Below are 22,835 nucleotides of genomic sequence, written 5' to 3' on the forward strand. Positions count from 1 at the left end.
TTAAATATCACATATCAATATTGCTTCAAACTCTGTATCAGTTTATGATACATTTGCCCTATCATTATGTCATTATGTCACCCTTATTCCTACGTATGACCTGTGAAGTTACCTGGTGATGGAGAAGCAGTCGCAGTTGTAGCTGAAGAGATCTCTGAACTGGAAACTGTAGAACTTGCCCCAGCCATTGATGCTGTAACTGGACCTCGGGTAGTCCCTTGCTCCTCCCCTTCGGTACTTCCCAGATAGTTCCAGGGCTTCCACAGTGAATTCATGATGTTCATAGGGCTCCTCCCCTTGGTCTGAGCTGTGGTGGGCAAGATCGTGGCCACGGTTGTGGAAGCGGCCATGGTGGCAGCCTGACCCGACAGACCCTCGTCATCCTCTTCCTCCTTGGCCGATCCACCCTGACTCTCTGGAGTGACTCCAGAGCCTGGAGATGAAACGTCCAGCTCGCCGTCCTGGACTGAGTCCACCTGTCCACTCCAGTCCAGAGAAGTGTCCCCCACCTGGAGCCGAACGGTAACATACTCATCAGAGGACTCAGGGAACTCAGCAGCTACTCCAGGTTCCTTGTCTAGATCCACCTGACCGGTCCAGTTAGACGGTTGGTAGGTGGGCGGCTCAGAGGGGGAGCTGGAACCTGGGGCTCCTGGAATGGAAGAAGACACTTGACATCAAATCAAATGAACATTTGATGTCATTCCTTCCAGTTATTCCAGTTCCAAAACTCATAACTGAATAAATTAGTTTAGTTTGAAGGGATGCACTAGAGAAGGGTTCTTCAGTTCTACTCCTGGAGTCCAGAACAGGTTAATGGTTTCCTTGCTAGAATACAAATATGCTACATTTGATTCAACCATATTCAATGTATGCTTTTTTTGCTCCTCATTGGAGGTCTAATACTTTATTTCACTCTATATTAATAATAGTTAATAATAGATTATTTTGGGGTTATATCTTTTTAATTACTATACTCAAGTTTTAGCTAAATAGCTGTGGCATTAGTTCACTTATACTCCTACGGATTTCATGATGGGGTTCCCAACAGTCATCCCAACTGCTGCTGACTGTGTTCAGTGTGCGAAGCATTTTTTCTAATGAGATGTAGTGTATCAATAAAATCGTTTCTTTTTAACTAAAGATAGTGCAACCAATATTGGGATTTCTTTATTCTTGCATAATTCTGACTGTTCCAAAGCTGTGTCTTCTCTGAGTAAGCATAAAGAAGGTAGAAGTCTGAAAGGTATCTAACAACCACCAGAAAAAAAAATCCAGAAATGTCTGACTGGTGTACAGAGCCAATTTTCATGAAAATAGGTGTCCTGCATGTCTTGTGAAAGTTGCCTACAAATATCTTATATTGTGTAATATGCGTTCTATAAATAGTTTTATATTGTATTAACTGTATGTTTGTATTATGTGTCATAAAGAATATATTTGTACAAATCTGACTCCATCGTGAAGTATCTACAGTCTCTGAGAGATCAAACTCCCATTCCTTGTGGGGGATAATAGTGGTGTCATTCATTGTCATTCATATTTGATGTATGTTAACTGCCAAGATTGGTATGTTATGGTATGGTATGGTCTTGTATGAGCCAAGAAATCACCAAAATGTGCAGGACACTGGATCTCTGGATCTCTAGGCCTAAAAAAAAATTCTAAAGAATATTTGAATGTTATTAACTGGTTCTATCAAATGACTGTAAAAAATGGACACCATGGTTCCATCAAACATCAAATTTGCTAAAGAGTCATTAGTGACCAGAGGCAGCTAGAACCACTCTATTTCTCCCAGACCAAGCATGTCCCAGACTACCTTCATTGAGTTATTGAGCGTAGCCTAAAGGACCAGAAGCCAGTTGGGTAGAACGACATGTCATACTGCAACCAACCAGTTGAGGCACTATAGAAGTGGTTGCTTTAAGTCTCCACCTGGATTTAAGTAAGTAAATGATGTGGGGTTGGTTGATGCTGCAGTTGGTCTGCAGGTTTAGGTTCAGCAACAGTATGTACTGAAAGAATGAGGTCAGCTGACTATCTGAATATACTGAATTTAGACCAGGTTATTCCATCAATGGATCATTTTTTTCTTCCCTGATGAACACGGATATATTCAAAGATGACAAAACCAGGATTGATGGGTCTGGAATTGTGAAAGAGTTCAGGGTTCAGGAAGCATTAGATCATCATTTTCACACATGGATTGAGAGAGAATTCACCACAGATTCCAGACCTTAACCTCATTGAGAATCTTTGGGATGTGCTGGATGGAGAAGAGCTGCTTTGTGCAGCGGTTGGTCAGACTCTACCATCATCAATGCTGCTGCAAGATCTTGGTGAAAAATTAATGCAACACTGAATTGAAATAAATCTTATGTCATTACAGAAGCTTATTTACATTATTTGATGGATATGTTGTGTGTCTGTGTTTATATTTTGGAATGTTCTAAGTTTTTTATATGCAGTTTATCTAAAGTTACATTAACATAAGCACTGAGATGACTGGTCAAGCCTCTGATGTGATCTTCAGTACTCAAATATGCCCCAACATACTTATAATAACACAATTATGAATATGTGCTTTTGGGATTAGCCTTTGCTCCTTTTCTTGGCATCAGCTTTGGAATCATTAGGTCTGAACAAACATGGGGAGTCAATAACTAAACTAAATAGTAATTTTAATAGTATTTGGACTGGATTAGCTTCACATGAGGAGGTGCAGTAATAAAACAGTTACCACAGCTTTCATTATTTTAATAACATGAGCCAGTCCGACATGCCGGTGCCTTTTTTTTTGTCTGTGTGGAAGATTACAGTAGCTTTATGCAGTCTGCTGTTACAGTAGAAATAAGCCTAATCTTGCTCTGCTGAATTCACTCAGATACTACATTAAAAACAAGCCTAATTGGACAATTTTTCTTTAGCATGTATTTTTAGTTGTGGAAATGATAAGCCCTCCTCTAAGGGCCTGGATCTCCCTGAGGATTCCCCTCACTCTGCTAAATCAGTTATTAATCACAGTTATGCTGTATATATATCAAACAGCCACACTCAGTGTAAAACATAAGGGTCATCAGGTAATTTCCTCTTTCGGTCCCTAAATTGTTTAATTCTTTTCACTATTCATCAAGATATTTATACAACTTCAGAAAACACAGAAATCATATTTTCACATTTTTTCTTTTCAATTTGCCTGCATGCATTTTACAGTGAGCTGTATGACAGGATGGACAATTTTCAACTAATAAATGCTGTCGACCTTGAGTTGCAACCATTTTTAACTCTTCATGGTGATCATGTTTTCTTTTTTAAATATACATTTTTATTTTCTTCAAATATTTTAATTACCTTAATGTTTTATCATGACAGTGTGGACAGATTTACTTTAAAGCTGCACTTCACTCACTCACTGCAGAGTGCCGAGAATTAGACTGGTTACGTCTATCATTACAAAGCATTTATCTTGCCTATTTTTTATCTGTGAATGATTGTCTGTTTTTCTATCTTTGACCACGATTTTGACTTGCCTCTTCCATGTTTTTGACCTGCACTGTCTCACCTGCTTTTTTATTGTATTGACCTTTTGGTACTGATCTTGCCTGTTGTTGACCACATGTTTGGATTAGCTAAATGAATAGCTAAATGAATAATGTAAAGTCTACATTAAAAGATTATCATTTCTCTTTAATTGCTTTATTCAGAGTAAACTGTATTGTTCTACAGTGTTTGTGTTAAACTTAAACAACTATATGTCACGCCGTCAAGCTCTCCTTCCACACTCGCGGACTTCATTTCCCAAAATCCAATGGGTAATGACGTCAACATCACTCGTATGCCTTTAGCCAATCACTTCCTGTGTTCTGAGGAAGTTCCGGTTCACTCTCATCTAATATCCTATATTTAAGGCTTCGGTTTGTTAACAAACTTTGCGAGGTATTGTCGACTTTCCATTGCGTACTGAGCGTTATTAGTTGGTATTTTCTGATTGCCCTCTTGTTACGACCATATATTTCTGTATATCGTTTTTTTGTCTTTTGTCTTTTCGGTTTTAATGCATTATCGTTTTCTACGATTTCTGTATCTGGTGAGAGATTTGTTTACTTGGATATTCTGGTTATTGTGTTTGGTTTACTGCCTGTAAATAAACCGGTCATTTTCATTTACTCGGCTAGCGTCACCCCATTCAGTCTGGGGTTACTTTTGGACACTATACTTTTGGACAAAAAGGGGCATGTTATATTGATACTGACTATATTATATATTGATATCCAGTCCAATTATGTCCACTTCAAGCACTGCAGGGAACTGGAAGTAACTGGAAGGACTTAACACAACAGGTGAACACAACTTCTCAAATCATGTAGATTCACTGAGGTATGCAGGCATACACTTTGCAGGGAGGCCTTTGGGAGGAGCTCCACTTTATTGGGAATTGGCTTTGAAGAAGCCGAGAGAAGAGTAAATAAATAGTTCAGAAAAAGAGGCTTTACCATTGGGAATGTGCGTGCTGGAGGCGGCTTCCGTATTCTCCTCTGGGCTGGCTGGCGTGTCCTCCATTATATACTTCAATGGTCTCAGGAGGGACTCCAAAATGTTGGCGAAAAGCCCGCGTGGTTTCTTGGCTGGCAATTTATCTGGTGAAGCCGTTTTAGAAGGGATTCACACATACCCAAGAGTCCTCTCACTGTTTATTTACCCCGGCACGCTCTCTAAGAGACGTGCTCTGAGACCTCACGAATACAGGGCACTGAGTGACGTCCATACAAAGTGTATGTAACGGTCAGTTGCGCTACTAGAGCATGGCTAATGCTGCGTTCCATTTTCCTCAGATGTGTTCCAGGTGAACATTAAAATGTCAGCTATCATATATCATATCGTCGCTGTCCTATGAAAAACACTTTTCTCCATTTTTGTCGATTTTTAGTTTACTACATAATTTGAACAGACAAACTGTCTCTTACACTGTGCCAAAATTTCTTGATGAACGGACCAATAGAAACTCTTCAAAATGACCTGAAATAAACTCTTTTTACATTTTTTCTCTCTCCTGTAAAGTTGCTGGTTTGGGGATAAGTGTTTTTCATTGGACAGTGACGATATTAGCATTATCCCAGGTTAGCATTGTTAGCTATACCAGTTGCTAGCAAAGCATTATGCAGTATTTTGCGGATCTAAACATCATGAAAACATCTCCACAGGTGAAAGTTGGACAGTACTGTGTGTACGACTGATTTAATAAGACACTAATAGATAATAAAAGTGATAATAAACTGTTTCTACTATATGGAATTTGAACTTGGGTTGGTAAGGCCCTTCCCAGTTTACTAGTAAGAAACTCGACCTGTAGGAACGTACCAATTAAAACTTCCTACTTGAAACTAGAAAATTCCAAAATCTGAGGGCTGAAATGGAACACAGCATGGCTAAGCGACACACACACACACTACAATGTCAGTGGTAAAGTGATAGTCTGGCAAAAAGAACCCTTACAGCTAATGTACACTTATTGTAGAAGATACAATAGTAAAGTACATGTCAAAATAGTTGTACCCAGAAGGAATATAGGATACAGGATTAGGATTTAGGGCCCTATTTGTGTTATCTATAAGCAAGCCATCAACTGTGTCTTTGCTATCGCAGCGTCGGGAAAAGTACACCTTGCATGGCAGACCATGGCATAACATCTATTCCTGCAAGGCAAGCTCTTAAGGTGGCAGCAGTATGTGGACAAACATTCTCCTGTTGGAATATTCCACTGTAATGTGTGTTTAGAAAAGTAAGTTATTAACATAACTGTGGACTGACAGAGTGCATGTAATGAAGACCAAATGCGATCTAGCATTGACACCAGGCCTTGCATGATAACAAACCATTGATCTGGCTTGACCATGGTGTCTCCACAAAGAAATGTGTTGGTCATCTTAACCAAGACAAATGCAGGGCTTATTACTTATCCATTTGGTGGCTGACTGTCTGGCATAACTACCCACCTTCTTTGAATCTTGTTGGTTGTTTCCTTCTGGATGCAACTGTTTAGTTTTATGCTAAATATTCATTACATAGACAAGACTTTTACCATGTCCTATGGAAGCTTATTAACTCTGCACTGACCTTATGGGCTTGAAATAAAATCTTTTTATATTGACATCCATTGAATCAGTCAAACTCTGATAATTCAAGGTGCCTTGCCATGAGCATGCTGACCAGTGTTCAGCCTTACTTAAAAGCAGGGATGTGTCAAGGGAATGAGGAGGCCCCAAGCAACATGAATGGATAACTCATGGTTCATGGTTGCTGAAGTTTCATATTTTGCTGGCTGCAGGAATCATGAACCTGGCTGGCTGCTGGCTACTGTCAGCAACTAGTGGGAGGGGCTTCCTTAAGGCTGCATTCAATTGAAAACCAGTCATTGTCTAGGGGCCCCAGGTCCTAAGCAATTGATTGGTCTGCTTGCTTTGTTGTAACAGGCCTGCTTTTAAGATACTACCTGACAACTTATACAGGTGAGAGCATTCCCATACTATCCCCTGAGGTAATCCTTTCTTAATTTCTCCAATTAACCCAACCCACTCATTAGAACTCCCCCTATCACTAATGATGCCCTAACACCAGGAGGGTGAAGACTAGCACATGCCTCCTCTGATACATGTGAAGTCAGACTCCGCCTCTTTTTGAACAGCTGTTGATGCAGCATTGCTGAGTAGCATTACAGAGGAAGGAAAGCACAGAGACCCGGTTCAGATACATCAGCTCACAGACGCAGCCTTGTGCTGATCGACATCACCCTTTAGAGAGATGTGGGGAGAGAGCACCATCTACCCACCCAAAGAGTGAGCAAGGCCAATTGTGCTCTCTCAGGGCTCTGGTAGCTGATGGCGAACTACAAGTTCCAGATATAACTGAAAAATGATCTATTTATTTTATAAATAAAGGGAGTAAAGATTCCAGACTATCACTTTAACGCTACAGTTTGGTCCAGTTAAACACGACTGAATCCTTCCAGGTATCCGAGGTCCAGTAGTGACTGTAAACACATGAGGTAAACACATATTCATGAAATGTTACAAAATGACACAGTTAAGCATCTTTTTTCACATACCTCTATAGCAATATGCACCAAACCGGGCGGTGCTGTTGCCGAGTTCAGCTGCTGAAAGGGTGCGGACCCCCGGGTTTCCAGTCCCACACTCAGGTCTGGGTCTGATAACTGAGTACCTCACACTCCCGTCTGCCAGCCAGCCTGGCTCACAGTGGTCCAGGCCGGACCTCCAAGCCAAGTACAGCTGCCCCACAGTGGCCAGCTGGCTGCCCAGTGATGCGCAGTGTTCGACAGCCTCAGGCAGGAGCAGCATCCCCGGGGCTGAGGAGGGAAACACTTCACCTGCGCACAGAGAGGAGGGGGTTCAACATGTGCTACAGGGAAAAACAAGCTGAGAGAGCTAGAGAGTTTTATTCTGGTCTGTGTTAGTGTGGAAATTAGTGGCCAGAAAGTTACCAAAATGAAAGAAGTTGATGGGACATAAAAACGCAAAAGTCTCCCTTTTAAAAGTTTATGTGTGACGACACCCCAAAAAATAGGAGCTCCAAAACACAAACAAAATGAAAGGAAAATGAAATATACAATATGTACAAAATATACAGTTTACAGTGGCAGGACTTAATACCAAGATGGGATAGGTGCTACCACCTTCAAGATACACACAAAAAAAAAAAAATAAAATAACCACCACTGCCTGACAGTGAGCTACAATGTGGCAGACTAAGTTTCAATTCCAGGTCTGGGTGACTATGCTGTGCTACACCAATAAGAGTCCTACACTATATTGGTCTACCTCTGTAATAGAAACAGAAATAACCTTGTAAGACGCTCTGGATAAAAGCATTAGCTAAATGCAGGAAATGTAAATGTAAATGTAAATGTAGCCTTTAGCCCTCCCCAGACTAAACCAACAGGTAATTACTTTGCACACAGCTGGAAAAGTAAATTGTACAAACTTATATTTACACTATATGCATGATTAATAACACCATAAGCATGCATAGATAATGGAGGTGATACTTGTTAGTTGTAGAGGTTCCTAATGGTGTTCTGCAATAAAACATCCTAACAGTGTCCTGCATTAAATGCTACTTTTGTAGTGCATTACAATCAGATACTTCCTTTGGCTGGAACTATTTTTAAGGATGAGTGTGTACAGCAGGGGTGTCCAAACTACGGCCCATTTGCGGCCCGCGAGGTATTTTAGAAATAGAATGAAAGTTGGCCCGCTGTTAAGCAGGTTTTTATAATGTGAGATTCAAAGTTTGAACGCAAGGTGTCAGAAACGGGCCAAAGAGTCTAAAAGCGGAGAGAGTGCGCAGTTGTAGCGCAGAAAAACGGGCCAAAGAGTCTAAAAGGGGAGAGTGTGCGCAGTTGTAGCGCAGAAAAACGGGCCAAAGAGTCTAAAAGTTGCCGTAATTAAGGAGTTTAATATTAAGAGGCATCATAAAATGAAACACTAATTTCAAAACTCTTAGTTTACACAACACTGTCAAAGATAGATAAAGATACTAAGTCAAGTAAAATGGTGTGTAAATGAAAGTAATCAGGAAAAAGGTATTATTTAAAGAGGTATATTTCATTATTTGTTTTATTACAGAGTCTGTGGCCCGTGACTTTAAATATATTTCTCCTTCTGGCCCCCAACAAAAAAAGTTTGGACACCCCTGGTGTACAGTATATACATATAAAGATTTTCGTGCATGCAATCTTTATGAATTTTATGCATTTTCAATTACTATCTACAAGCTAATGCATCCCAATATACTGCTACAATGTACTACTTCTCCCCAAAAATGGTAAAATATGAGCAAGATGAATAAATATGAGAAGATGTTTGGCAAAGATCAATAGTGCAGAGCTGAATGTTGCTTGCTTTCTTGATAAACAAAGACTGTTTATTCAACAAAACGCTTCCTGTATCTTTCCTGTCATAAATCTGTGTAGAGGTGACATTGGGGAAAAGAACTGAAGTCTTTCGTTTTCTTCCTCCCTGAAGGAATATCCCGCGAATCTGTTTGTCTTACTACTAGCATACCATTGTTTTTACCATAGACAATTTGCATCTTTATGCTACATAAAGGCTATACAGTATAATGCAAAATGTTTAGATCCCTGTAAAAAATGAGCTCTTATTCATTGGAGTCTATAATGACATGCCAAAAGTCATGGCACAGCAGTATGTACAGTAAACTAAACTATTACTTCAGAGGATGGCTTGGGAACACCCATGTTTGTGTAAGTTGTGAGGTGTTATCTTGTGAGAAACCAACAAATTATTAATTACAATTTCATGACTCATTCATGCAAAGAATCTAATCAGCCAATAGTGTGGCGAAAGGGGAGTGCATTAAACTGTCAACCAATAGAATGAGACAAAAATGTTGGTGCATGTTGGTGTCAGAAGTGGTTTGAGTATATATACAGAGTTTACATGAAGATCATGGAGTGTTACCTCAAAGGATGACTTGTGAGGTTTTATCTGGTGAGGGAGTTTGAACACTGGCCAGTGTGCTCATGACAAGGCAACGTGAATATACGTATCATGGAAGGCATTTTTAATTATTATAACCACCCACATTGGTGGACAGTAGTCCAGTGGTCGCAGTGAGTGGTAATGATCGCGACCAGCAGCATCTGTCTGGAATTGTCCATGTGAATAGACAAACCACTCTGGCAGAAAACCCAACGTCCACTACATCCACATTCAATGCAGGAGACCCCAAACACATATCCCACAGGTCAGTGCACCATTCCTTAACGGCCATTGTAAATGTAAATGGGATACAATGGGATGCTAGTCCCGTTATTATTATTATTATTATTATTATTATTATATATTATTTATGATATTTATAATCAGACAAATGCAGCGTGTGCTGTGGATCTCACCTTGCATGTCACTGGCGAAGCAGTAGACATCAAAGAGCTCCGACGGGTCCCGTTTCCCATAATTCCTCACGCCGCGTGAGTACTCTTCGTGTCCATAGCAACCAAGCTCTGGATTTTGGACGGGGTACCTGTGACAAAGGGAACAAGGCGTGAAATCCCCCCGGCGTCCCCCTGGTAGCGAAAAGTGTCCAATCCAGATATCATTATGCAAATGGAGCGGCGCTGGCTTCAGTGTCATTAATAAATAATTGCTTTGATCCTGAACGCCTGGCTGGGCTCAGAAGAGAAAGAGGCGTTATCTGCGTGTGTGTGTGTGTGTGTGTGTGTGTGTGTGTGTGTGTGTGTGTGTGTGCACTGTCGGATGCTGAGGGACGGCTTTGTTGTTAATTAACAGTTGTGAATGCTTTAACCGCTGATATTACACACTTGTGGTACTAATTTGTCATACATGGACCATTCGTTCGTAGCATGACTTGCTTTCGTTTATTTATTTATTTATTTTGATTTATTTATTTCTCTGTAAAGCTGCTTTGTAACAACTTCTGTTGTAAAATGCGCTATATAAATAAAATTTTATTAAATTGAATTGAATTTAATTACATTTATGAACAACCTGGACAGAACCAACAAATGAATAAAGAGCTAAACATAGATACTGTGTTGCTTTTAAATGTTCACAATTAATAGATCCGTTATACCAACAGATCAGATTGCGGTGCTCATTGCTATCTTACACCCCACCATCAGTCACGCCTTGTATTTTCACGCCTTGTATTTTCACGCCTTGTGCCTGCTTTGTTTAAATTGCAACTTTGCTTTTCAATATATCTACGCTGATGGGCGTGGTGGTCTGGAACTGAGGTGTGTTCAAGTACGTTTTATCTTGGCAACAGAAAACAGAAAAAGGTGCGCCACTGGCTGATTAGAACCCAGACAACAGTCAACGAACAGTCAGATGTTCATTGCTATATTACACCCCACCATCAGTCACATCTTGTATTTTCACGCCTTGTGCCTGCGTTGTTTAAATAGCAACTTAGCTTTTTAATATATCTACGCTGATGGGCGTGGTGGTCTGGAAGTAAAGTGTATTTAAGTACGTTTAAGCTTTATCTTGGCAACAGAAAACAGAAAAAAGGTGCGCCACTGACTGATTAGAACCCAGACAACAGTCAACGAAAAGTCAGATGTTCATTGCTATATTACACCCCACCATCAGTCACATCTTGTATTTTCACGCCTTGTGCCTGCGTTGTTTAAATAGCAGCTTAGCTTTTTAATATATCTACGCTGATGGGCGTGGTGGTCTGGAAGTAAAGTGTGTTTAAGTACGTTTTAGCTTTATCTTGGCAACAGAAAACAGAAAAAAAGGTGCACCACTGGCTGATTAGAACCCAGACAACAGTCAACGAACAGTCAGATGTTCATTGCTATCTTACACCCCACCATCAGTCACGCCTTGTATTTTCACGCTTTGTGCCTGCATCGTTTAAATAGCAACTTTGCTTTTCAATATATCTATGCTGATGGGCGTGGTGGTCTGGAAGGGAGGTGTGTTCAGGTATGTTTTAGCTTTATCTTGGCAACAGAAAACAGAAAAAGGTGCACCACTGGCTGATTAGAACCAAGACAACAGTCAACGAACAGTCAGATGTTCATTGCTATCTTACACCCCACCATCAGTCACGCCTTGTATTTTCACGCTTTGTGCCTGCATCGTTTAAATAGCAACTTTGCTTTTCAATATATCTATGCTGATGGGCGTGGTGGTCTGGAAGTAAAGTGTGTTTAAGTACGTTTAAGCTTTATCTTGGCAACAGAAAACAGAAAAAAAGGTGCGCCACTGGCTGATTAGAACACAGACAACAGTCAACGAACAGTCAGATGTTCATTGCTATCTTACACCCCACCATCAGTCACGCCTTGTATTTTCACGCCTTGTGCCGGAGTCGTTTAAATAGCAACTTTGCTTTTCAATATATCTATGCTGATGGGCGTGGTGGTCTGGAAGGGAGGTGTGTTCAGGTACGTTTTAGCTTTATCTTGGCAACAGAAAACAGAAAAAGGTGCACCACTGGCTGATTAGAACCAAGACAACAGTCAACGAACAGTCAGATGTTCATTGCTATCTTACACCCCACCATCAGTCACGCCTTGTATTTTCACGCTTTGTGCCTGCATCGTTTAAATAGCAACTTTGCTTTTCAATATATCTACGCTGATGGGCGTGGTGGTCTGGAAGTAAAGTGTGTTTAAGTACGTTTAAGCTTTATCTTGGCAACAGAAAACAGAAAAAGGTGTGCCACTGGCTGATTAGAACCTAGACAACAGTCAACAAACAGTCAGATGTTCATTGCTATCTTGGCGACGCAGGTGTGTTTTATAAACTATTCATTGGCAGGTAATGAAAGCGAGTGGAAGCCTGACTCACCTGACGGACTGGTCGCTGATCCAGCCAGCAGAGCAGCTGTTCAGCCCTGAATGGAAAGCAGCCCAGAGCTGCTGTGGAGAGGCCATCTGAGCCGAGGCCTGGCCGCACGCTCGCCCAGCATCCGCAAAAGAGAGAGAGTAGCGTTCGGCAGCCGCACGGTAATGAAACACAACCCCTAAAACACACATTACATACAGTAAACATACACACACCACACTCTTTTTATGAAGACTACTTATTTATTACTTACTACTTATTTATTATTACTACTTATTACTTAAAATGATTAGTAACATTTACTTTGTGCATTTGCTTTTTTTAAGTACGGTTAAATCGGTTTCAAATGTTACATAGAGTAAATAAGTGAACTGAACTTTTTTTTGCTGAATTAATTGAACCCACAACCCTATGGCCAACAACTTACAGTACCAAGAGAGTAAAAACACTATAACAAACAACCTAGAGCTCTAACCACTACTACTACCTCTAACTACCATAGAGGAGCTGTGTTTTGAACTTATATCACTGTGAATGACACCAACCTAGAGCTCTAATCACTGAACCACCATAGAAGACCTGGGTATTGAACTCATATCCCTGTGAACAACACCAACCTAAAGCTCTAACCGCTGAGCCACCATAGATGACCTGGGTATTGAACTCATATCCCAGTGAACAACACCAACCTAGAGCTCTATCCACTGACCCATCATAGAGGACCTGGGTATTGAACTCATATCCCAGTAAACAACACCAACCTAGAGCTCTAACCATTGAGCCACCATAGCGGACTTGGGTTTTAAACTCATATCCTTAGGAACAACACCAACCTAAAGCTCTAGCCATTGAACCACCATAGAGGACCTGGGTTTTGAACTCATATCCTTGTGAACAACACCAACCTAAAGCTCTATCCATTGAGCTACATAGCCAAGCTGGGTATTAAACTAATATCCCTGTGAACAACACCAACCTAAAGCTCTATCCATTGAGCTGCATAGAGGAGCTGGGTTTTGAACTCATATCCCTAGAAACCTAGAGCTCTAACCACTGAGCTACATAGTCGAGCTGGGTATTAAACTCATATCCCTGTGAACAACGCCAACCTAGAGTTCTAACCACTGAGCCACCTTACAGAACCTGGGTATTGAACTCATATCCCAGTGAATAACACCAACCTAGAGTTTCAACCACTGAACAACCATAGAGTAGCTGGGTTTTGAACTCATATCCCTATGAACAATATCAACCTAGAACTCTTACCATTGAGCCATCATAGTGGACCTGGGTTTTAAACTCATATCTCGGGAACAACACCATACTAGAGCTCTAACCACAGCAGATCTGGGTATTGAACCCACAACCTAGATACTGAGCTTCCTACAAAGCTGCAATGTTGGATTAACACAACTTTTGCGCTCCATCAATGATCTATATCTTCTAAAAACTGCTGGAATTCATTGAAAATTCATTTTGAGGGACTCGTGAACAATCGGAGGTAAAATCTCCCCTGTTCAAACTTTGCATATTTGACTAATAAACTTCACAGCCGACTTCGCACAGCCCCGCTGTCACAGGTAATCAATCCCCAGATCCTAATTAAAGAGTTATGGGCAATTAACCAATTAATGAGAGCTTCAAACCAAAATGAAAATAAAGTTAGGAGCCAGCAGAAAAAAAAAAAAAATGAATATATCGATGGAATAAATTGATGTAATTAGTGGATAATTAATTCAACGCTGCTTTTGCGGAATCGTTAATGAAAGAGCACCTCTCCGGAAAGTTCTGACTCCCCAAATTAAAGCAGACCTTCGAGTTTGGAGCTGCTCACTGACTCCTGTTCCTCTGGAGTTTAGAGCTTGTTTTAATTGATTGCCCACACAGTGCCCAAGTGTGAGGTTCGCTAGTTATCAACCGTCAGAGTCAAAGCAAGGACAGCAATAGTAACGGCTCAGACCTAATCACATTAGTGTGGGACTAATGAACTGACCATAATTGCCCATGATAACGTCTATGAGTAAACAACACTGAACTGTGCCTATTTATATATATATATATATATATATGCACATATGTGGGTACATACACTGTAAAACGGGGGTCGGCAATAGGTGGCCCGCAAGCATGAAACATCTGTTGTTTCATGAGGTTGTTTGAATTATAGTGAACGATAATGAAAAATAAATAATAAATAAAATGCTTCTCTGGGGAGCTTTTGTTTACATCCCTCCCCTGTCTTTCTCTGTCGCGCTCGGCTGACTTTAGTTTCTGCCCGTTATCGTTTTATTTCTTGGGCTTCCTTTCTCCTAAAAAGGGCGTTTTTTTCAGGTTGTGCAGCGGTAGTGTATTGGATTGGGACCCTGACGACACAGATTCAATCCCGTGTGTGGAGCTGTATGTTTATTGATTTATTTTTATTCCTTATTTCTTGGGTTTACCTGCTTCGGGTTCAACTACACTCTGGGCTTGAGAGCAGCTAGTCTGTAGCACTCCATCCCATTACTCTTCATTTTACAAAACAGATTTTTTTTTGTGGCTCGCCTTAAAAACTTAAAAACTTGAGAATTTTTGACTGAACTAAGTTGAGTTAACTCAAAAAAGTAGGTGTTTTTGTAATCGTGACTGTCTTAGCCTCAACTGTTTTGTTGTGATGCGTACTAAAATGAAACCTACTACACTCATACAAAAGAACTCATGCTAAAATGTGAGTTATGGGAGAACTTTTGGCTAAAAAAAACTGATTTAACTCAAAAAACACTTGCTTGATTGATTTTAAGAACAGTTCAGCAGAAGTCTCAGGTCATTTGTTCTTTGCTCTCCTTTCTCTTTTTACTCCACTCCTTTCAGGGTTTATTCAGCACTGTCAGCAGGAGCATCATGCCCCCTGCCCTGCTTCACTACTTCTGGCTCATCTCCATCTCACCTGTGACCTCCAGCAGTACGGTGTCCTGCTCGTAAGTGTCCCCCAGGGCCACGTGGCAGCGGAACGTCCCGGAGTCGTTGGTGCGAAGCTCTGAGAGGGACAGCGAGGTGTTCAGGACGTCCCGGGAGAATCCTGGCAGTCCCACGCGCCCCACGAACGCCTGATGAACCCGGACAACCCTGTCCACAGCCCACAGGACGGGAGTCTCCACCCCGTCACGGAGGAGAGTCCAGCGGACACGGGGTGTCCCGGCCTGCTGGGACGGGTCCAGCTGCAGGGTGTGGATGCAGGGGAGGAGGGCGGAGCCTGAGAGCGGCTCACGGACGGCGGGGTGGGTTACTCTGCGTACCGTCACTAAAGTTTCTGCTTCAGTGAGACCTGCAGAGAGAGAGAGCCATAACATTAGGAACAGGTAAAGTTAGAAACACTGATTACAATGATTCATGGTTACAGAAGCATCTGTGAAGAGCTTAGATCTTCATATTAGGCAGCAAGTAAGCATTACTGTTAAAACCCGAACTGAAACAGCTATAAAACTGTGTCAGAACATCTCCAAAACCTCAGGCAGGTCTTGCTGGATGTTCTCAGTTGTGTTGCAAGTAAAGGCAGAACTTGGATCTACAGGGGTTGGACAATGAAACTGAAACACCTGTCAAAAATTGGCCCTGCTCCCTCTGGGTGGGTAGATGGCGCTCTCTCCCCATATCACTCCTAGGGTAATGTCTGCAGCACAGGGCGTCTGTGAGCTGATGTACCGGAGCCGAGCCGCTGTGCTTTCCTCCAAGCGCGCTCTGATGCTGCTCGTCAATGCTGCATCAGCAGCAGCTCGAAAAGAAGCGGTGGCTGACTTCACATGTATCGGAGGAAGCATGTGTTAGTCTTCACCCTCCTGGTGTGTTGTGGCATTACTAGTGATAGGGGGAGTCCTAATGAGTGGGTTGGGTAATTGGCCGTGTAAATAGGGGAGAAAAATGGGAAAAATTAGAAATAAAATTATAAAAAAAAAACCTGTTCGAAAAAGGAATGTTGCATCCACTATTAGCCTTACTCAAACTCTGTTCAACCTTACTCTCTTACAAGATAACACCTCACAGCTTATATAGGAGTGGACATTTCAAAGCCATGTCCTGTTAAAGGTTACAACGCTTCATGATCAGCACTTTACATAATGTTATCTTATGACTTCTGTCATGTCAGTGTGCATTTGGAGTTAACTACTGTATCTTCAGACTGGAACTGAAGAAAGTGGAGAGAATAATAAGAAGTGGACGTCGAGTGTTTTGGAGCACTGCTGCTGTTTGAAAGTGGCTGCTGTTTGATGGCCTGCCACATACAACAATTATTTTTAAATAAATCACTGTCGTTTCAAGTCCCGCACTTAGGAGGGAAAAAAAACAGGAGCTTGTCAAACGGCTGACACGGGGAAAAGTTTTGCTATTCAGTTTGAACATCCACAATCAAACCCAGCAGTTCATTAGAACAGAGCGAGAAAAGAGACAGAGAGAGGGAGAAGAATAAAAGATGAACGATCTCCAAAGAGCTTAAAAAGTCTCCCAGACACCTCAGGAAGGACAGAAATAACCACTTTGTGATCCGTCCCCTAAATTACTGCACAAATATTTGAGCCTTCTCAACAAATGAGTGTCTGTCTGATAGCTGGAGAACGCACTGAAGCTCGGGATGATATTGTTCTTGTAGTGACATGCTCTATTCTGTCTTGTCACTGGTTTTGAGAGACATTCTAATTAAAGAAGCCCCAGGAAAAAGAGAGAGAGTGTGTGAGTGTGTGTGTGTGTGATGAAAGTGGAAACTATAGGCTCTTAACCGTCTCGTCAGGCTTTATGAGTTCATGAAGGTCTTGAAGGACGAGCACTTCAGCTACTTTTAACCACTGGTGCTCAGATTTAGCGTTTTAGCTATTTTCTCCAAACATAGCCTAAAGCAGGCTGAACTATTTTAGTTTTTAGTATTATTAAACCCACAGTAGTGTATTTTATAATGTTCTGAAGTTTAAATGATTTAAGTGATTGAAGTACAGTAATCCTGTTATTTCTTTATACTAACTAAGAGCCCTATCTTACACCCTGCACAATGTGTGTTGTAATGCTCATTGCTACCTTACACCCCGCTGACAGTCTATTCTCATGCCTTGCACCTGTCTGCACTGTTTAAATAGCATTGATTGACATGATGGTCTGGAAGTGAGGTGTGTTTAAGTGTGTAAATTTCTGGTGTATTGCTCCCTTGGCAAGGGAAAACACAGGTGCACATCTGACTAAAATGAACATAGACAGACGTAAACAGTTAGATGTTCGTTTGCTATCTTGGCAACGCAGGTGCCAGTATACAAAATTCAAGAAATTGCTGCCTGCGCACCTTTACAGTGTGAACATGCAGGTCCGTTTCCGGTAACACTTTACTTGGATGTCCCATTTTATGGCCTTGTTGATGCTCAACTGAAATTCAACTAACACTGAATTGAATGTCCATTAAATTTAACTGAACCCTATGTTGAATGTAAATGATTCAAAATAGAACCTAACCCTACACCTAACCCTAACCTTAACCCTTAATCAACCATAAAATCAAACCCTACACATAACCCTTACCCTAACCTTAACCTAAACTTAAAATCTAACCCTAAACCCAATCCTAAAATATTAAGATTAGTGTTTGGATTAGAGTTGAATGTAGGGTTATATTCAATAGAGAATCATTTACTTTCACCTTTTAGTTCATTTGCATTTAATAGAGATGTAGTTGAATGTTAGTTGAATGTCAGTTGAGCATCAAAGAGGCCATCAAATGGACCATCCAATTAAAGTGTTACCCAGTTTCCTCTGCTGAGAAGTGAAGAAGGGCTGCACGATTAAAATAGCAATTCCCCTAAATTTAGATCTGTAGATCTGGCTGTTAAAGTGAATGGCAATTGACATGTTGATTGGGTTATTGCACGTTGTGCCCAAAACACACCCATGATTAATTAAGAGAATTAGTACATTAGTTTCGAGCCACACAAGGCTTACTTTTCCCGTTAGCAATAGCAAAGGCACACTAACCTGTTCTTAATCAGATCGATAAAATAGAGCCCTACATGTTACATACATGCACACCAGATTTAATAGTCTAAAACTGACCTTCTGACTGAACTGTGCTCATGTCACAGTATCTCACAGCATGACTAAGATCTTAATGCTAAATGCCAGTTAGGGTTTGAAGGGGTATAAAGGGTATAAAAGGGGTATAGTGGATCCACGTTTTTTGGAATGATGGAGCTCCGTCCATTTCTTTTGGATGGGTAAAGAGTTGGGGTGTTGGGAATAAATGAGCTGTGGTGTTAATCATCCATCCAGCATCCTGACCTCACTATTGAATTTATTGCTGAATGCAATCAAATATTGCAATACTGCAAAGTCTTCACTGGACATTAGAGGCACTTATTATATACAACATTGACATTTCAAGAACATTTTGATGGTTAAAATAAATTACTGTAATAGAGAGAATGGCATCTCTATAGTGGCTTCTCTAGAGTCGGCAAGCTGCTAACTGCACTACGTAACTCTGGTGCAGTGGACAGACAATGCTAGTGATAACTGGATATATTTCTGTTTAAAATTATCTTTTAAACTGTTTTTAGAAATTATAACAGCTTAATAATGTCCTTTTATGCCCTCTCTCTCTCTTATCTCATTTTTACTAATATTGAGCACAACTACATTCACAAAACGCACTCTCTATCCCCCACATCTCTCTCTCTCTCTCTTTTTTCTTTCCCTTTCTCTCTCTCTCTCTGTATATTGGTTTTAGTAAGCTGGATATGTGTGAACAGATTTAGGTTTAGATTTAGCGGAAAGAAGAACAAACACTGAGAACATTTACAGATTTAACAAATCTACTTATTAATATTAATTCACACACAGAAATACATTATCTCCATCTTTCTCTCTCTCTCTCTCTCTCTCTCTCTCTCTCTCTCTGTTACTAACCTTTTTTCACTTTCTCCGTTTTTCTCTCTCATCCACTGTAGTTCTTTTTCCATCTGTTATTTCTCCTTTTTTTCTCTCCCTCTCTATCTGTTCTCATATGTTTTTCTCTTTATGATTTCTCCATCTTTTTCTCCTTCCTTATTCCTTATCTCCACTCTGCCTCTATTTTATCCTCCTCTCCTATCTCTACTCTCTCTTTCTCTCTCTCTATCTGTTATTCAGGTTTTTCTCACTTTCTCCCTTTTTCTCTATTTTATCCTCTTCTCTCTGACTTACACTATTCTCTTTCGCGCTCTCTCTCTCTCTCTCTCTCTCTCTCTGTTACTCATGTTTTTCTCATTTTTCTCATTTTTCTCTCTCACTCACTGTATTTCACTTTCCCTCTGTTATTTCTCATTTTTTCTCTTGCACTCTCTGTTCTCATTTGTTTTTCTCTCTATCATTGCTTCTTCTTTCTCACCTTCTTCATTTCCTATCTCCACTCTGTCTCTATTTTATCCTTCTCTCTCTGACTCACACTCTGCTCTCTCTCTATTCTCTCTCTCTCTCTCTGTTACTCATGTTTTTCTCACTTTCTCTCTTTTTGTCTCTCATCCACTGTAGTTCTTTTTCCCTCTGTTATTTCTCCTTTTTTTCTCTTTCCCTCTCTATCTGTTCTCATTTGTTTTCTCTCTATGTTTTTTCTCCTTCTTTTTATTCTTCCCCAATCTCTATCTCCACTCTGCCTCTATTTGATCCTTCTCTCTCTGACTCTTTTCTCTCTTTCTCTCCTTCTTTCTCTCCCCCTCTCTCCCTTTCCCTCTCACTTCCTTCCCTTTCATCTTTTATCTCTCTTTCTCTGTACCTCTTCTTCTTTCTGTTTCCTCTCTTTCTTCTCTTATTTCCCTCTGCTTCACCTTCACTTAACCTTTCTGCCATTTCTTCATCTCTTTCTATCTTTCTTTTTCTTTCCTTCACTCACATAGTTTTTTTCTTATTTTCTCTCTTTTTCTCTCCTTTAACTCCTCTCTTAACTTTCCTTCATTATTCTTTTTTTCTTATTTCTCTTCTCTCTCTCTCTCTCTCTCTCTCTCTTTTCTCCTCCTTGTCCTTCACTCTATATATTCTCCCTACTTTTTTTACCACCCTCCCACCCCCATCACCATCACTCCCTAAAGTAAACGTTAATCACACCGGGGCAGGGTGTGTGTGTGTGTGTGTGTGTGTGTGTGTGTGTGTGCGCAAGAGCGTTCTCAGTCAGCTGTGTTATCCGTGCGTAAACTTGACTTTGAGATTTTCTGCATTCGCGTCTTCTCTCTCGGCCGCATACCGAATCAATTTGCGACGGCGAAAGCAAACAGAATGAACTGTAGATATTTAATACAATAAGGCTTAAGGAAAACGAGCCGGAGTGAGAATATTCCGGAGTGTTTGAATAATGGATTGGGTGCGTGTCGCACCCCCGCACACACGTGAAGAGAAAAAAATCCCCCTCAAATCTGCATTTAGATGAAACTGCTTTCAGCAGGCAGGCCCCCCAGAGGCTCACTATTGTTTGAAAAATCCACCCATTTTCCCCCCACATAACACACACACACACACAGACGAGGGCATGCAAACAAGCACGTCTGCCCAGACATATGAAGGCCTGAACTGACCCCCTGTGAACAATAGCAACGTATGCTGCACTGAGTCTCTGAGCTCACTGTGATTTGAGAAATCAGTTACCATTCCCGATTCTTTGAGCCTGTTCACACTGAGAATTGACTAGTGGGTCCTGTCACTGCTTTTAACAGATTTTTCAACTGTATTTGCTATCGTAATGATGGGAAAAGTACACCTTGTGCATCTCAAAACAAATAAACTAATTCCCATTTTCTTATTTAAGCACAGGTGTGTTTAATCATGGTGCAGAACATGTAATAATCAAGTCAACATGTCAATTGCCAACATATCATTTAAGCTTTAGGAGCCAGGTGCACTCTGACTTTGGCGTATTGCTATTTTAACAGTGCAGCCTTTACTGGCTGATACAGTACCAGCAATCTGTAACCTCTTAGTAGGCACTATGATTTAATTCAATTATGATTCTTGAATCATAGAGCCTGTTTACACATGACATTAACATGCATTTCAAATCCAGACAGAATACGATTGTACATTGTTTACACTGATTCTGTTCACCTTTCACTAAAATATTGTTCAGACCAACTTTGACCATTGTTAACATACTCTATAGTTTGGAAGCTGTTTAAGAATTGTACAAAACATGATGAAATCACAATTACATTCACTGAATGTGAATCATAAACCCTTGATTCCGAGCACTGTTTAATTCCTCAGTGTGCCACAACACTTACTTACTTACTTACTTACTTACTTACAATAACACTTATATAGAGCCACTATTTACACAATATACACTTATATAACGTTACACACTGGTGAGAAGCAGAAGCCAATCACGCACAATGTAGTCTCAACCGGAAACAACCACCCACCAGGAGGACTGTATCAGGCACTGAGGAAATGACTATATTTATTTCTTCACCTACTTTAGTCACAGTTATTGAAGCATGACTGGCTAAAATACTTATTGCTGTGCGAAACAAACATCGATATTCTACACTGATGGGCGTGGTTGTCTGGAAGTGAGGCGTGTTCTGGTAAATTTCGGGCGTGTCGCTTTTTTTTGTGGCGAAAAACACAGGAGCGCCTCTGACTGAAATGAACCTAGACAACAGTCAATCAGAGTCCATTTCTATAGGTGCTGCAAAAGCAACTTTTAATTCAACAATGAACAGAATAAAGAATAAAATAACATTGCTGTTCCCTTAAATGAGCTGCTGGTGTACCTTTACAGCATGAACACGCAGGTCAGTGCCCTCTGCTGAGACGCACAAAAACGCTGCACTGTTAAGATACGAATGCGCCAAAGTCAGAGCTCACCTGCTTCTTAAAGGGAATGACAAGAGACACACTGATTGGTTTATTTCACGTTATGTCTAAAATTAAACACACCCATAATTAATTATTAGAATTAGTTAATGCCTTCAGCGCATTTCGAGTAGTGGAAAGCTTATTTTTTGCGCCCTCACGATACCAAACCCACACCTACACACCCTTAACTATAGACCGCTAAAATATTGATGTATTTTATGTAAATAGAGCATAAAAATATACTTCAACTTTAACATTCCTTACGTCTCCTCTGCAAGAGTTTCTCAATAAAAGAGCCATAAAACTATTTGTATATATAGTGAACTAGTCGCCACTTCAGAAACATATCCTAAAGAAAACACTGTATCAGTTATATTTTGTTATTATCAGAATATGAATTGCTTTCCATTTCATATTCTGCTTTGAATATGCTTACATTCTCACTTCAGAAAAAAACAAAACATAATCCATCTAACAAGAACAAAAACCTTGCATTTCTGTAATACAGGAATAAAAACATTTTTCTAATAAATAAAAAAAAAAATCTAAATTTAAGGCAATAAATCTTATTTTCTTCTCTGATAAGACTTTTTGTCTCACTAAGCATTGTGTAAGTGTTAGATTATTTGGCTTATT

At 40.5% G+C, this 22,835-nt stretch overlaps 1 protein-coding gene across 2 annotated transcripts in view; it reads right to left on the reverse strand.

Annotated features, from left to right (window-relative positions):
- ncana (neurocan a) overlaps positions 1-22,835 on the reverse strand; it is a 168,489-nt gene that overhangs the window by 73,321 nt on the left and 72,333 nt on the right. Inside the window, exons 3-8 of one of the 2 annotated variants that reach the window (XM_022678851.2) lie at positions 15,292-15,669; positions 12,369-12,543; positions 9,938-10,065; positions 7,106-7,387; positions 4,497-4,640; positions 113-652 (exon numbers count right to left, since the gene is read on the reverse strand). In XM_022678851.2, the coding sequence (XP_022534572.2) occupies positions 113-652; positions 4,497-4,640; positions 7,106-7,387; positions 9,938-10,065; positions 12,369-12,543; positions 15,292-15,669 (1,647 nt within the window). The remainder of the gene's footprint in view (positions 1-112; positions 653-4,496; positions 4,641-7,105; positions 7,388-9,937; positions 10,066-12,368; positions 12,544-15,291; positions 15,670-22,835) is intronic. The other variant, XM_022678853.2, reaches the window with a different exon arrangement.

This window comes from Astyanax mexicanus, chromosome 4, assembly GCF_023375975.1.
Source record: "Astyanax mexicanus isolate ESR-SI-001 chromosome 4, AstMex3_surface, whole genome shotgun sequence".
Lineage (NCBI taxonomy): Eukaryota > Metazoa > Chordata > Actinopteri > Characiformes > Acestrorhamphidae > Astyanax > Astyanax mexicanus.